The sequence below is a fragment of the Mobula birostris genome, chromosome 18 (genome assembly GCF_030028105.1).
Source record: "Mobula birostris isolate sMobBir1 chromosome 18, sMobBir1.hap1, whole genome shotgun sequence".
NCBI lineage: Eukaryota > Metazoa > Chordata > Chondrichthyes > Myliobatiformes > Myliobatidae > Mobula > Mobula birostris.
In genome coordinates this window covers 69,375,991-69,390,595 of record NC_092387.1, presented here as the reverse complement: position 1 = coordinate 69,390,595, position 14,605 = coordinate 69,375,991, and the positions used below count along the sequence as shown (strand labels likewise).

At 43.8% G+C, this 14,605-nt stretch overlaps 1 protein-coding gene across 6 annotated transcripts in view; it reads right to left on the bottom strand.

The window, feature by feature from the left end:
• rassf4a (Ras association domain family member 4a) overlaps nucleotides 1-14,605 on the bottom strand; it is a 307,320-nt gene that overhangs the window by 79,114 nt on the left and 213,601 nt on the right. For 3 of the 6 annotated variants that reach the window (XM_072282910.1, XM_072282909.1, XM_072282913.1), the window contains exon 2: nucleotides 5,991-6,088. In XM_072282910.1, the coding sequence (XP_072139011.1) occupies nucleotides 5,991-6,088 (98 nt within the window). Of the gene's footprint in view, nucleotides 1-4,624; nucleotides 4,712-5,990; nucleotides 6,089-14,605 lie in introns of all 6 variants that reach the window. The other 3 variants (XM_072282911.1, XM_072282912.1, XM_072282915.1) reach the window with 2 other exon arrangements.

The window sequence follows — 14,605 nt, the reverse complement described above, 5'->3', positions numbered from 1 at the left end:
AAAGTCCTCCTCACCATTGAGCACACCTACAAGGAGCGCTATCACAAGAAAGCAGCATCCATTATAAGATTCGAAAGAGGAGAAAATTAGGTGAATCAGCCCATTATGTCTGCTCCACCATTTCATCATGGCTGATCCATTTTCCCTCTCAACCCCATTCTCCTGCCTTCACCCAGCAACCTTTGATGCCCTTACAAATCAGGAACCTATCAAACTCACAGGACTTTACTTCACTCCCTCTCCTTCTGTCAGTATCACCTGTGACCTGCCACCTAAAAGCTTCTTCCTTCCTGCCCCTCCACCATTTTACTTTGACTTCTCCCCTTCCTTTCCAGCCCTGATGAAGAGTCTTGACCTGAAACATTGACTGTATACTCTTTTCCATAGATGTTGCCTGGCCTGCTGAGTACCTCCATCATTTTGTTTGTGTTGCTTTGTAATTTCCAGCATCTGCAGATTTTCTCATGTTTTTGGACCTATCAAACTCTGCCTTAAATACACTGAAATGACCTGGCCTCCACAGTCAACTGTGGCAACGAATTCCACAGATTCACTGCCCTCTGGCTAAAAAAATTCCTCCTCATCTTTGTTCTAAAGGGACATCTGTCAATTCTGAGGCTGTGCCCTCTGATTGTAGACTCCCCCCACAACAGGAAACATCCTCTCCACATCCACTCTATCAAGGCCATTCAACACTGTATAGGTTTTAGTGATATCCCCCCATTCTTTTAAATTGTAGTGAGAACAGGCCCAGAGCATTCAAATGCTCTTCATAATATAATTGTTTCTTTCCATGAAACGCTCTCGTGAACTTCCTCTGAACCCTTTCCAGAGTCAGCATATCCTTTCTCAGATAAGGGGCCCAAAACTGCCACAATACCCAAGTGAGGCCTCAACAGTGCTTTATGCTTCTTATACGTTAATCACTTAATTCCTGGAATCGTTCTTGTGAAATTCCAGTAGACTGTCTGCAATAGCAGTACATCCTTTCCTAAATAAAGAGCCCGAAACTGTTTACAATACTCCAAGTGCAGTCTGATGAATGCCTTATAAAGTCTCATTCTTACTTTTACTTTATTGTTGCCAAACAATTGATACTAGAGCTTACTACAATCATCACAGCGATATTTGATTCTGCGCTTCGCGCTCCCTGGATTACAAATCGATAGTAAATAGTAAAAATTTAAATTATAAATCATAAATAGAAAATAGAAAAATGGGAAGTAAGGTAGTGCAAAAAACCGAGAGGCAGGTCCGGATATTTGGAGGGTACGGCCCAGATCTGGGTCAGGATCCGTTCAGCAGCCTTATCGCAGTTGGAAAGAAGCTGTTCCCAAATCTGGCCGTACGAGACTTCAAGCTCCTGAGCCTTCTCCCAGAGGGAAGAGGGACGAAAAGTGTGTTGGCTGCGTGGGTCGTGTCCTTGATTATCCTGGCAGCACTGCTCCGACAGCGTGCGGTGTAAAATGAGTCCAAGGACGGAAGATTGGTTTGTGTGATGTGCTGGGCTGTGTTCATGATCTTCTGCAGCTTCTTTCGGTCTTGGACAGGACAACTTCCATACCAGGTTGTGATGCACCCTAGAAGAATGTTTTCTACGGTGCATCTATAAAAATTAGTGAGGGTTTTAGGGGACAGGCCAAATTTTTTTAGTTTTCTCAGGAAGTAAAGGCACTGGTGGGCCTTCTTGGCAGTGAACTCTGCTTGGTTGGACCAAGTCAGGTCATTTGTGATATTGACCCCAAGGAACTTAAAGCTTTTGATCTGTTCCACTTGTGCACCACCGATGTAAATGGTGTCATGCGGTCCGCTACTCCTTCTGAAGTCAACAACCAATTCCTTCGTCTTGCTGATGTTGAGGGATAGGTTATTATCTTCACACCATGCCACCAGGTTCTTAATTTCCTCTCTGTACTCAAACTCATCATTACCCAGGATACGGCCTACAATTGTGGCATCATCAGCAAACTTATTCAATGGAAACTTGGCTACACAATCATGGGTGTACAGTGAGTACAGCAGGGGGCTGAGTACACAGCCTTGTGGGGCACCGGTGCTCAGAGTGATTGTAGAGGAGAGCTTGTCCCCTATTTTTACAGCCTGGGTCCTGTCTGTGAGGAAGTTGAAGATCCAGCTGCAGATCTGAGTGCTAAGGCCCAAGTTCCGGAGCTTAGGAATCAGTTTATTTGGAATGACGGTATTAAAGGCAGAGCTGTAGTCAATGAAAAGGAACCTTACATATGCGTCTTTATTCTCCAGGTGTTCTAAGGAGGAATGTAGGGCCAGAGAGATGGCATCTGCCATAGACCTGTTGCTCCGGTAGGTGAATTGCAAAGCGTCGAGGTTGACTGGTAGGCTGTGGTTGAAGTGTGCCATAACCAACCACTCGAACCACTTCATAGCAATTGATGTCAGAGCCACAGGTCGATAGTCATTCAGGCATGCCACCTTGCTCTTCTTCGGCACCAGGATTATCGTTGCCTTCTTAAAACACGAGGGGATCTTAGACTGAAGCAAGGAGCAGTTGAAGATTTCAGCATCTTGAAATGAATGCTAACATTGCATTTGCCTTCCTCACCACTGACTCAACCTGCAAATTAACCATTAGGCAATCCTACACACCGATTTCCAAATCCCCTTGCACCTCTGATTTTCGAATTTTCTCCCTATTTTGAAAATAGTCTTCACTTTTATTCCTTCTATCAAAGTGCATGGCCATACACTTCTGGTTACTGTATTCCATCTGCCATATTTTTGTCCATTCTTCTAATCTGTTCCAATCCTGCTGCAGTTTCCCTGCTTCCCCAACACTAACTGTCCCTTCACCTATCTTCATGTTGTCCACAAACTTTTTGCCACAAATCTATCAATTGTATCATTCAAATCATTGACATATAGCGTAAAAAGCAGTCCCAACACAGACCCCTGTGGTATACCACTCAACTCAGCCAAACAGAAAAGGTTCTCTTTATTCCCACTCTTTTCCTCCTGCCCATCATTCAATGCTCTGTCCAAGCTAGTACCTTTCCTGAAATACCACCGGCATTTATCTTGTTAAGCAGCCTCATGTGCAGCACCTTTATTGATAACAATTTCTTTGTGGAAAATTGTGGTAGCCGACCTTTGGAAACAATAAGGAGGTGAGTGAGGACGCGGCTTACTTGATGGTTGAGGTGTGCGGGTGCGATGTAGAATTGGAGCAAGGAGAAGTGGTTGGGATGAGGTTGAGACATGGTCGAGATGGAGTTGGGGCCTGCGAAGCGGAGAAAAATTGGAGCAGAGGAGTTTCAGAGCACATCCTCCCAAATCGAGAGTGAGGTTGGATCAATCTAAGATGTCAGATCAATTTGGAAAGCAACACACATCAAATTTGCTGGTGAACGCAGCAGGCCAAGCAGCATCTCTAGGAAGAGGTACAGTCGACGTTTCAGGCCGAGACCCTTCGTCAGGACTAACTGAAAGAAGAGCTAGTAAGAGATTTGAAAGTGGGAGGGGTAGGGGGAGATCCAAAATGATAGGAGAAGACAGAAGGGGGAGGGATAGAGCCAAGAGCTGGACAGGTGATTGGCAAAGGGGATATGAGAGGATCATGGGACAGGAGGTCCGGGGAGAAAGACAAGGTGGGGGACCCAGAGGATGGGCAAGGGGTATAGTGAGAGGGACAGAGGGAGAAAAAGGAGAGAGAGAGAAAGGAAGAATGTGTGTATTTAAATAAATAATGGATAGGGTACGAGGGGGAGGTGGGGCATTAGCGGAAGTTAGAGAAGTCAATGTTCATGCCATCAGGTTGGAGGCTACCCAGATGGAATATATATTTTCAATTTGGAAAGGTTGCGTTTGGGCCTGAATGTGGCCGCCCGGGTCCCAGTGCAAGGCATGACCCATTGTTTGGACAATTTAAATGTTGAGCTAGAAGGATTGAAAAGGCTGGGTATCAGGACCAGAGGCAAGGGTGCTCTGCACCGTTTACTCTGCTCTCTGAAGCACTGAGGCTGTGGCCACCAACACAAATCAGCTGGAATCGCACATGGAATGGCTTATTATTGGAATAATAATAATTATTGAGTTGAGACCCTTCATCTGGACCAGAAACATCGACTGTCCATTTCCCTCCAGTGGATGTTGCCTGATCCTCTGAGAAACTTCTCTCTTGCTCCAGATTGAGCAAATTGTGTGTTGCTCCAGATTTCCTGCATCTGCAGTCTCTAGTGTCTCTAAAATACTAGATTGTGCATCTTTCATTCAGTCTGAAAGCTGATTTACCAGAAATTTTAAGAATGGAAACTGCTTACAATTCAAGATTTAAAACAAGATGTGGTCACAACCTCGTGAGACAGAAGTGAGTAGCTGGAGTGATTACAAGATTACGACGTCCGTGCCTAACAGCGTCTTTCAATAAGTATCCGTCATTCTATTTCTCTCATTCACTAAATAATTTTTGATACAATGTTTCTAGAATTGAGAAAAGTAAAATAAGACCTGATTTTAAAATAATCAGCAACTCCTGTATGTATCAGTGGTGCTGGTGTGGATATGGTTGAGAACGTCATGTTCCTAGCTATAAACATCACCAGTAGCCTTGTCCTGGTCCTACCACAGAGATTCCACAGACAAGCAGGCTCACCATTAAATACTTCTTCAGAAGCCTCAGGAAATTTGACATTTGTCAGTTGACCCTCAAGGCTTGGAATGGTAACTGCTCCGCACAGAACTGCAAGAAAGAGCAGAGGTGTGGACACAACTCAGCACATCACAGGGACCAGCCTCTACACTTCCTACTGCCTCGGTAAAGCAGCCAGCATAATCTAAGACCCCACCCCAGTCATTCTCTCTATTTTCTGCTCCCCACTGGGTAGAAGGTACCAGTGAGCGAGGGAGGAAGGAAGAAAGGGAGGAAATGCCACGGAGAGAATTCTGACGGGTTGCATCACCTCTTGGTATGGGGGCTCCGATGCACAGGATTGAAAGAAGGCTGTAGACTCAGGCAGCTCCACCAAAGCACAAAGCACTAGCCTCTCCTGGTACCAAGCAAATCTTCAAAAGGCAGTGCCTCACGAAGGCGACATTCACCATGTAGGACCCTCACTGGAGGTCTTGCACTGTTCCCTCTCCCAGCAGTTCAAAATGGTAGCTCACCGCAGCCTTCCCAAGATCAACCAGGGATAGGCAATAAATGCTGCCGTTGCTAGCAACACCCACCTTCGTAAACACACATTTTCACTCACACTGAAAGAGGTTTGTGACTCAGATAGAGACACAGTTCTTCTGGAATACAGATGGTCAAAAATAAATGTCTTTACTCTAAAGAACTTGCTGGCTGTATTTCAATTAGCGACTGTGTTTTACACTGATGGCACTCAGAAAGTAACTGCTCATAGTGTTTTGCATCTTGCAGTCATGAAAACACTAGAAAGATGCAAGTACTCTATAGTAGGGGGCGAGAGAGAGAGATGGGTGAGGGAGAGAGAGGGGGGAGGGGGGAGGGGAGAGGGGAAGAGAGGGGGTGGGAGGGGGGAGAGAGAGAGGGGGGGATAGAGATAGATAGATAGATAGATTAAGAAAAAGGGAGTTATGAAGTCCATCTGGCCCAGAGAAAATTGCCCAGATGCCAGAATAAGAGGGTAGGGGGAGGGGAAGGAGTACAAATTGGCAGGTGATAGGTGAGAGGTTAGATAGGTGATGGGGAGGAGGGATGAAGTGAGAATCTGGCAGGTTATAGATGAGAGGGTAGATAGGTGAGTGGGGGTTAGGGGAAGGAGTACAAGACGGTAGGTGGATAGGTGAGGGGTTAGATAGGTGATGGGGAGGAGGGATGAAGTGAGAATCTGGCAGGTGATAGGTGCTAAAGAGCTAATGGGCTTGAAAGTAGGAACCTGATAGGAGAGGAAAGTGTATGTGTTGGTTGTTAATGCAAATGGCACATTTCATTGTTTTGAGGTACGTGATAAAGAAATCTAAATTTGAATCTGAAAGTGATTGGCTTCACTTACTTTGAAATGAATTTCTCTTCGCTGATTTTAACAACAGCAATGTGCTGACTTCCCTCCATCTCTTCTTTATTGTCGACCCCTCTCTGAAATCCGTCTACCTGAAAGAAAAGGGGGCTTGTTACATCACTAACAACCACTTCTGCCAACAATAATTTATTTTCTTCAAAAATAACATTCCAGGTAGAACCGGCCGGTGGTATGTATCACAGTGACCCTCAATCTCAGAGCAAAACAGAAGTCTGGGCATGTTTTGGAAATATCAGTCTGGTGATGAAAGATGGAAAGGAACTGAACATACAGCAAGGTACAACTAGTTAGATCATAACTTGGTCATACCAGTGACAGATATGTTAAATTAGCCTTATAGAATAGAGGAAGTACAAAGCAGATTTACAGCAGCAATTCATTAAGTAACTCCATTTGTGTTGTGCATTAGAAATATTTCTCTTTCTCTACTTTCAAAAAGAACTTCAAGTTTAATCAGCTCCTTTTGAGGTTGAATCTGCAAAAAGAGAACCGAGTCTTATGAATCTGCTTTTAGAAATCAGTCATCAGACACCATTTTCACAATGCGCTCAGATCAGAAAAAGAGAGTCATTATCAGTAGGTAACACTCACAACACGCTGTAGGAACTCAGCAGGTCGGGCAGCATCCGTGGAAATGATGAGTCGACGTTTCGGGCCGGAACCCTTCATCAAGACTGAAGAGGGAAGGGGCAGAGGCCCTATAAAGAAGGTGGGGGAGGGTTGGAAGGAGAAGGCTGGTAGGTTCAGTTGAAAAACCAGTAATTTACCCCTTCCCTTTTCAGTCCTGACGAAGGGTTCCGGCCTGAAAGGTACATTCCAACCCTCCTCCACCTTCTTTATAGGGCCTCTGCCCCTTCCCTCTTCAGTCTTGACGAAGGGTTCTGGCCCTAAATGTCAACTCATCGTTTCCACGGATGCTGCCCGACCTGCTGAGTTCCTCCAGCGTGTTGTGAGTGTTGCTTTGACCCCAGCATCTGTAGATTATTTTGTGTTTATTATCAGTAGGTATGTGGTTAATACAGGAACTCGGACAAATCATTGCGCCTTAGTAGATCAATGCACAGAAACAGTATACTGTTAACGGCAAGATCCTTAACAGTGTTGATGAGAGGAGGTATCCTGGAGTCCAAGTTCATAACTCCCTGAAAGTGTCTACGCAGGTTGACGGGGTGATTAAGAAGGCATATGGCATACTTGCCTTTATCAGTCGAGGCACTGAGTTCAAAAGTTGTGGTGCAGCTTTATAAAACTCCAGCATCTGGAGTATTGCATTCAGTTCTGGTCTCCTCATTATAGGAAGGATGTTGACGTTTTGGAGGGGTGCAGAAGAGATTTACCAAGATTGCTTGGATTAGACAGCATGTGCAATAATGAGAGGTTGGGCAAACTTGGGTTGTTTTCTCTGGAGTGTTGGAGGCTGAGGGGAGATCTGATAGAGGTTTATAAGATTCTGAGTGGCACAGATAGAGTAGACAGTGAGTTTCTTTTATCCAGGGTTGAAATGTTTAATACCAGAGGGTGAGGGTGAGGGTGGGGGGGGGGTAATTTCAAAAGAGATGCGAGGGGTCTGGAATGTGCTGCCTGGGGTGGTGGTAGAAGCAAATACATAAGAGATTTTTAATGGACATTTAGATAGGCACATGAATGTGAGAAAATGGAAGGATATGGACATTATGTAGGCAGAAGAAACTGGTTTAGTTGGCCATTTGATTATTAATTTGTTTGGTCTTGTACAATATAGTGGGCTGACGGACCTGTTCCTGTGCTGTACTTTTCTATATTCTGTGTAATTGTTTCCAGTAAGAACTAGTATTGACTGTAATCCAGACCCAACCTCTTTATTGGTAATTGAGAACTGTAATTGGATTTGACATCACATGGTGCAGCTAGGCAGACACAAACTGCTATTGGACACTTCTTTTCACGTCATATGTCAACAATTTGGATAACGGAATTGATAGCTTTGTGGCCAAGTTTACAGATGATACAAAGATAGGTGGAGGGGCAGGTAGTGTTGAGGAAGCAGGGAGCCTATAGAAGGATTTGGACAGATTGGAAGAATGAGCAAAGAAGAAAGCAAATGGAAAATAATGTAGGGAAAGGTATAGCCATGCATTTTGGCGGAAGGAAAAAAGGCATGAATTATTTTCTAAATGGGGAGAAAATTTAAAAAAATTGATGTGCAAAGCGAATTAGGAGCCCTTGTGCAGGTTGAGCTGGTGGTAAGGAAGACAAACACTACATTGTAGAACTGTGCAAACTTTCCCGGTAATGTGACTTTAGAGATGGACTTTCTGATGCATCAAGGGACAGGCTTGTACGTGGCATGCATAGTCAAAGCACTCAAACGAGGCTACTGTCAGAAATAGACCTAACCCTAACATAGGCATTGACCATTGCAATATCATTAGAGACTGCAGCAAAGGATGCAGCAGAACTACAGAAAAAAGAGGCTAGAATCTGAAATACACAAAATGTCCCTGAATGGTACAAAAAGCTAGAAATGTTATTGATGTGGTGAATCCCTCCATGATGCAAATGACTGTTGATTGAAAAGAAAAAGTTTGTAAGAGAGTGTAACAGAAAAGGTCACATAGAGAGTGTACAAATCAGATTAAAAGCACAACCAAAGAGAGAAACCACACCAAGTGAAAAGTTTCAACACCAAACTAAGCAAATGCATAAAGTGACTGAATGTGAAACAGAATTAGTCACCACAGAGTCTGACAAAGGTGAGCTGTCATTCCTAGAACTGCAAAGTTTTATTGAAGCAGATCACAAAATCATCTAGATCACAGTAGATGTGTCTGGTGTAAAAGTGAAAATGGAGCTGCTTTGTCGATAATTTCAGAGACTTACTACAACACACTGTTTTCTAAGATACCATTAGAGAAGATCTCAGAGATGCTAAGGGCCTACACAGGAAAAAAACGTGTCTCCCAGATGGAAGCTGAAAGTGACTATGATGTATGAAGGCCAAACACAGCAGTTAGAGCTTTATGTGTTGGAAAGTGGAGAGCCAGCACTTTTCGGACATGAATGGTTGAGAAAAATCCAACTAGTCAGGCACTCAGTCAAAGTTCTCAGTGTGACATCAACAGGAAACAGCTGCCCAAATGGTAGCGCTAACCAGAGACTGTCACAGCTTCTCAATGCTAATGCCAAGGTGTTTGGGAAGAGGATTGGTAAACTCAAAACATGAAGGGCCAGAATTGAACTGGATGAAGTAGAAACACCAAGACTCCATAAAGCATGTCCAGTACCTTATGTACTATGTCCTAACATTGATGCTGAACTTCAGAGCTTGAAGGCATCCGGAATTCTCTCCAAGGTTGAGTGGAGTGATTGGGCCATGCCCAATGTCCCTTTCCAATTCGCCTACCAAAGCAACAGGTCTGCAGAAGATGCTATTCAAAACTAACCAGTAAACTTCAAGAGCTGGTTTCAATGCCCCCTTGTGCAATTGGAACCTGGATTTCTTTACTTGTAGACCCAATTCAGTTCAGATTTGCAAACCTCCACAATCTCCACAGGAGCAGTACAGGGATGTGTATTTAGCACTCTGCTCTACTCAGTTAGTATGAAAACATTCAACTAAAAGCTTTTCACTATCTTATCTGAGCTGTGTTAAGCCCAAATCCAATCAAAGTTGCATAATGGGTCTTAGACACAAACCGATTTTATTGAGGGGACATTCACAAGTGGATAAGGTTGTGTTTGAACCTTTGAAATTGATTGAGTAATACCATGATCTTCCACTTTCAAATAATCTGCAGTAAAACACTTGGGCTTCTTCGTAACTCGTACTGCAGGTGTTATAATATCTTGGGTAACCAATGGAAAACAAGATAAAGAACCTAACCGTTTTTCCTAAAATGAGGATATAATCATAAAACACCTTTAACCAACACACAAAACCAATTACTTGAAAGGGTTTCCTGTCCCTCACTAAGCAGTTCTTGAGGTGGAATTTAACCTGGGAATTTACTAACCACGTGACTACTATTCCACGATTACAACATGAGGACAGTATAAGTAGGGGGGTTGTGGAGTGCAAGTCCACTGTATTCTATGGTGCACTGTTGTGTTAACACGTTTCACAGTTACTGACGAGTGAAGTGCCAAATCCAGTCGTTTTCAACACCCTGGAACACTTGCAAGGTTGGTACAGGTTAAATATAAAATGCAAATTAACGGGGAGTGTTCGCAACTTCATAATGAATCGCTGTGAATTTTTAAATTGCAATCCGATTGTTTCTAGGATCGGTAGCTTGTGACACTGGATCACCCATTTCAAGCATGATCTTCTCGTATCCCCTTTTGCCTATCACCTGTCCAGCTCTTGGCTCTATCCCTCCCCCTCCTGTCTTCTCCTATCATTTTGGATCTCCCCCTCCCCCTCCCACTTTCAAATCTCTTACTAGCTCTTCCTTCAGTTAGTCCTGACGAAGGGTCTCGGCCTGAAACGTCGACTGCACCTCTTCCTACAGATGCTGCTTGGCCTGCTGCGTCCACCAGCAACTTTGATGTGTGTTGCTCAAGCAAATCTTGTCGGGTTAGCAATCATCTCAATATCGATTATTGTATGCAGTTTCAGTGAGCATGGTGCTGAGATTTTATGGCTTTTTATCTGCTCTTGAATTGCAATCAGGTTTATTATCACTGACATACACTCAGTGGGCACTTTATTAGGCACAGTTGTTCCCTGCTCGTTAATACAAATACCTAATCAGCCAATCATGTGGCAGCAACTCAATGCATAAAAGCAGGCAGACACAGTCAAGAGATTCAGTTGTTGTTCAGACCCAACTTCAGAATAGGTGAGAAATGTAATCTAAGTGATTTTGACCATGGAATGATTGTTGGTGTCAGACAGTGTGGTTTGAATATCTCAGGAACTGCTGATCTCCTGGGATTTCCACACACAACAGTCTTGAGAGCAGGAGTTCCCCTTACCATTAACCAAGGGGTCCCTGGATCCCGGGTTGGGAATCCTGGCTCTGGGGTTTACAGAGAATGGTATGAAAAACAAACAAAATATCCAGCGAGCAGTAGTTCTGTGGTGAAAATGCCTTGTTAATGAGAGAGGTCAGAGGAGAATGGCTAGACTGGTTTAGATAGATAGATAGATATACTTTATTAATCCCAAAGGATTCCCAATAATCCAGAGGGATACAAACTGACAGGAAAGCAACAGTAACTCAAATAACAGTGTGTTACAACAGTGGTGTGCAGAAGAACATCTCTGAATGCACAACATGTTGAACATTGAAATGGATGGGCTACAGCAGTAGAAGACCACAAACATACATTCAGTGGCCACTTTATTAGGTACAGGTGGCACTTAATAAAGTGGCCACTGAGTGTATGTTATGAAATTTATTGTTTTGTAGCAGCAGTACAGTGTAATACATAATAAAAATATAAATTACAGAACTAAGTATATTTTTAAAAATTAAATGTAGTACGAGAGAGTAGAAATAATGAGTAGTGTTCATGGACAATTCAGAATTAGTGGTTGAGGGGAAGAAAGAAACATTTCAACAGTTGCAGAAATTTTTATGTCTTTAACAACAATTAATTTTGAAACCAAATATAGTGGATGATAGATTGTAACAAAATATGAAACTGTTATTAATCATGGTTAAAAGAGTGTTGTATATCTTTTGGAAAAATATTTTAGTATTATAGATACCAGTGAGAACTGAAGGCATCAACATGAAGAGACAACTTCTTCTGGCCACACTGATGGTGCTTCTCTGCAGCACATATTCCGTGCATTGTAAGTAACAATCATAACTTAGACCATAAGACATAGGAGCAGAATTTGGCTATTCGGCCCATTGAATCATCTGCCTTTCAATCATGGCTGATTTATTATCCCCGGTTAACCCCATTCTCCCCATAACCTTTGATGCCCTGACTTATCAAGAACCTATCAACATCCACTTTAAATATACCCAATGACTTGGCCTCCAGAGCCACCTGTAGCAATGAGTTCCACAGATTCACTCCACTCTGGCTAAAGAGGTTCCTCCTCATCTCTGTTGGAAAGTGATGTCCTTTAATTTTTATTCCATATTTGAGTAAACTTTGCTGATAACTAAGTGAACTTCTAATTTATTTCAGCTGAGCTTCCAGATGGTTGTCAGTGTCGAGACTTCAGAAAGTCTGTCAGTCTACATCAGATCGAGAGCTACTCCATAATCCCTCAAACCAGTAACTGCAACACCAAACAAGTTCAGTGAGTATTACTGTACCATGACATATCACCTACAGCAGCATCACTTCCTGAAATGCAGAGGTATGTTAAAATGACAAGGCAAGTCTGTTTTCTTTGCATTGCTACTCCCAAACAGGTAATTATTAGAGGAACTTGTGGACAAATACCAGAGGTACAGTATATTCCCAATTTTTCCATGCTATACAGCATTGCTTTTTGGAATCAGAATCAAGTTTATTATCATTGACATATGTTGTGAAATGTGTTGCTTTATGGCAGCAGTATGGTGCAATATATAAAAAATTACACTGAGTTACAATAAGAAATAGAAAAGAATAAATGTGTTGCAAAAAGAGAGCAAAATGCTGAGGTGGTGTTCATTGTCCATTCAGAAATCTGACAGTGGAGGGAAAGAAGCTGTTCCTAACACACTGAGTGTGTGAGAGCTGAAATCTGCAGACAAAGCCATGAATACTCACTTTCTAATGAAGAAACACAAAAAGAGAGAAAAAAACACAACATCCAATGATATCCGGTGCCCGTGTGCCTTACTTTCACACAGATACTCGGGTTGTTGGGACTGCCTGTTCCGACCCAGACCTACACTTACTCTTTCTGTGTAGGACTGTCTGGAGTTGTCCTGCCTGCTGTTGCTCAACTCACTGTGGCAGGCTTCAGGTGCCTCAGTGACAAGAGTGTGCCTGCCCAGTCTGGTCACCTCCAGCTTCCTGTCCTAGCGAACCTTCACCAATCTTCCTACTGGATACCACTCTTCTGATCAACGATGAGACACCTTTCTGGTCTATTATACTGAATATCACATCTTGGATCTCTTAGTTCTTTGATCCAGGCCTGCACCCCCAGAACTTTTCAGAGTAGTCACCTCCCTCATGAACTGCCGATTACCTCCCTTTGGTTCCCCACCTCCTTTCCTTTCTTCCATAATCCATCTTTATCTCCTATTAAATTCCTCCTTCTTCAGCCTTTTACCTCATCCACCTATCAGCTGCTAGCTTCTCACGTCATCCACCCTTCACCACCTTCCCCCTCACCTGGTCTCACCAATCACCTGTCAGCTTACACTCCTCCCCCTCTACAAACTCCTTATAGACAGCAGCAGAACTGAAACTGGGTCATTCACACTCTGAAAGCATTATGCTAACCACTAAGCTAATGTGTCTTCCTCCCATTTGCTTGCAAATCTCAACTGCCTATTTCCTTCCACAGATCCTGCTGACCTGTTGACTTCTTCCAGCAGTCCTGATGAAGAGTCTCAGCCCAAAATGTTGAGTGTTAATTCCTTTCTGTAGATTCTGCCTGACCTGTTGGGTCCCTCCAGTGTTTTGTATGTGTTGCTCTGGATTCCAGACTATGCAGGATCTCATAGTCCTTGCACCAGGCTAAACTGCATAAATTTTGAGGAGGAAATTTTGGGGTGCAAGATAGCATAGTAATTAGGGTGGCGCTATTATAGCTCGGAGCGCCCTCTGTAAACGAGTTTATATGTTCCTTCCCATGTGCATGTGGGTTTCCTCTCATACTCCAGACGTACTGTTAGTAGGGTAATCTGTCGCTGTAAATTGTCCTGTGATTAAGCTAGGGTTAATTCAGTGGGTTGCTGGGCGGTGTGGCTTGGTGGGTCGGGAGTGCCTGTTCCATGCTGTATCTCTAACGAAATAAACAAATCACAAAATATGCAGCAACACACACAGAATATGCTGGAGGAGCTCAGCAGGCCAGGCAGCATCTGTGACCAGGGCAACACACAGAGAATAGGCTGGAGGAGCTCAGCAGGCCAGGCAGCATCTGTGACCAGGGCAACACACAGAGAATAGGCTGGAGGAGCTCAGCAGGCCAGGCAGCATCTGTGGAGAGGAGTAAACAGTCGACATTTCGGGCCAAGACACTTCATCAGGACAGGAAAGAACGAGGAGAAGTCAGTATAAGTAGGTGGGGGCGGTGAGATGAGGAAGAGGTACAAGCTGGTCAGAAATGGACCAGGTGAATGTGAGGACAGGGTGGAAGTTGGAGGAAAGTTGATGAAGTCGACGAGCTCAGCTTGGGTGTAGGAAGCAGCAACAATGTGTTTGTCGATGTAGTGTAGGAAAAGTTGGGGAGCGATACCAGTGTAGGCTTGGAACATAGACTGTTCCACATAGTTGGGATCCATGCGAGTGCCGATGGCTACACCTTTGGTTTGAAGGAAGTGGGAGGAGCTGAGGGAGAAATTACTGAGGGTGAGGACCAGTTCTGCCAGACGAAGGAGAGTGGTGGTGGTGGAGTGGAACCGGTTGGGTCTGTTGTCCGGAAAGAAGCGGAGAGCTTTAAGACCTTCCTGGTGGGGGATGGAGGTGTATAGGGACTG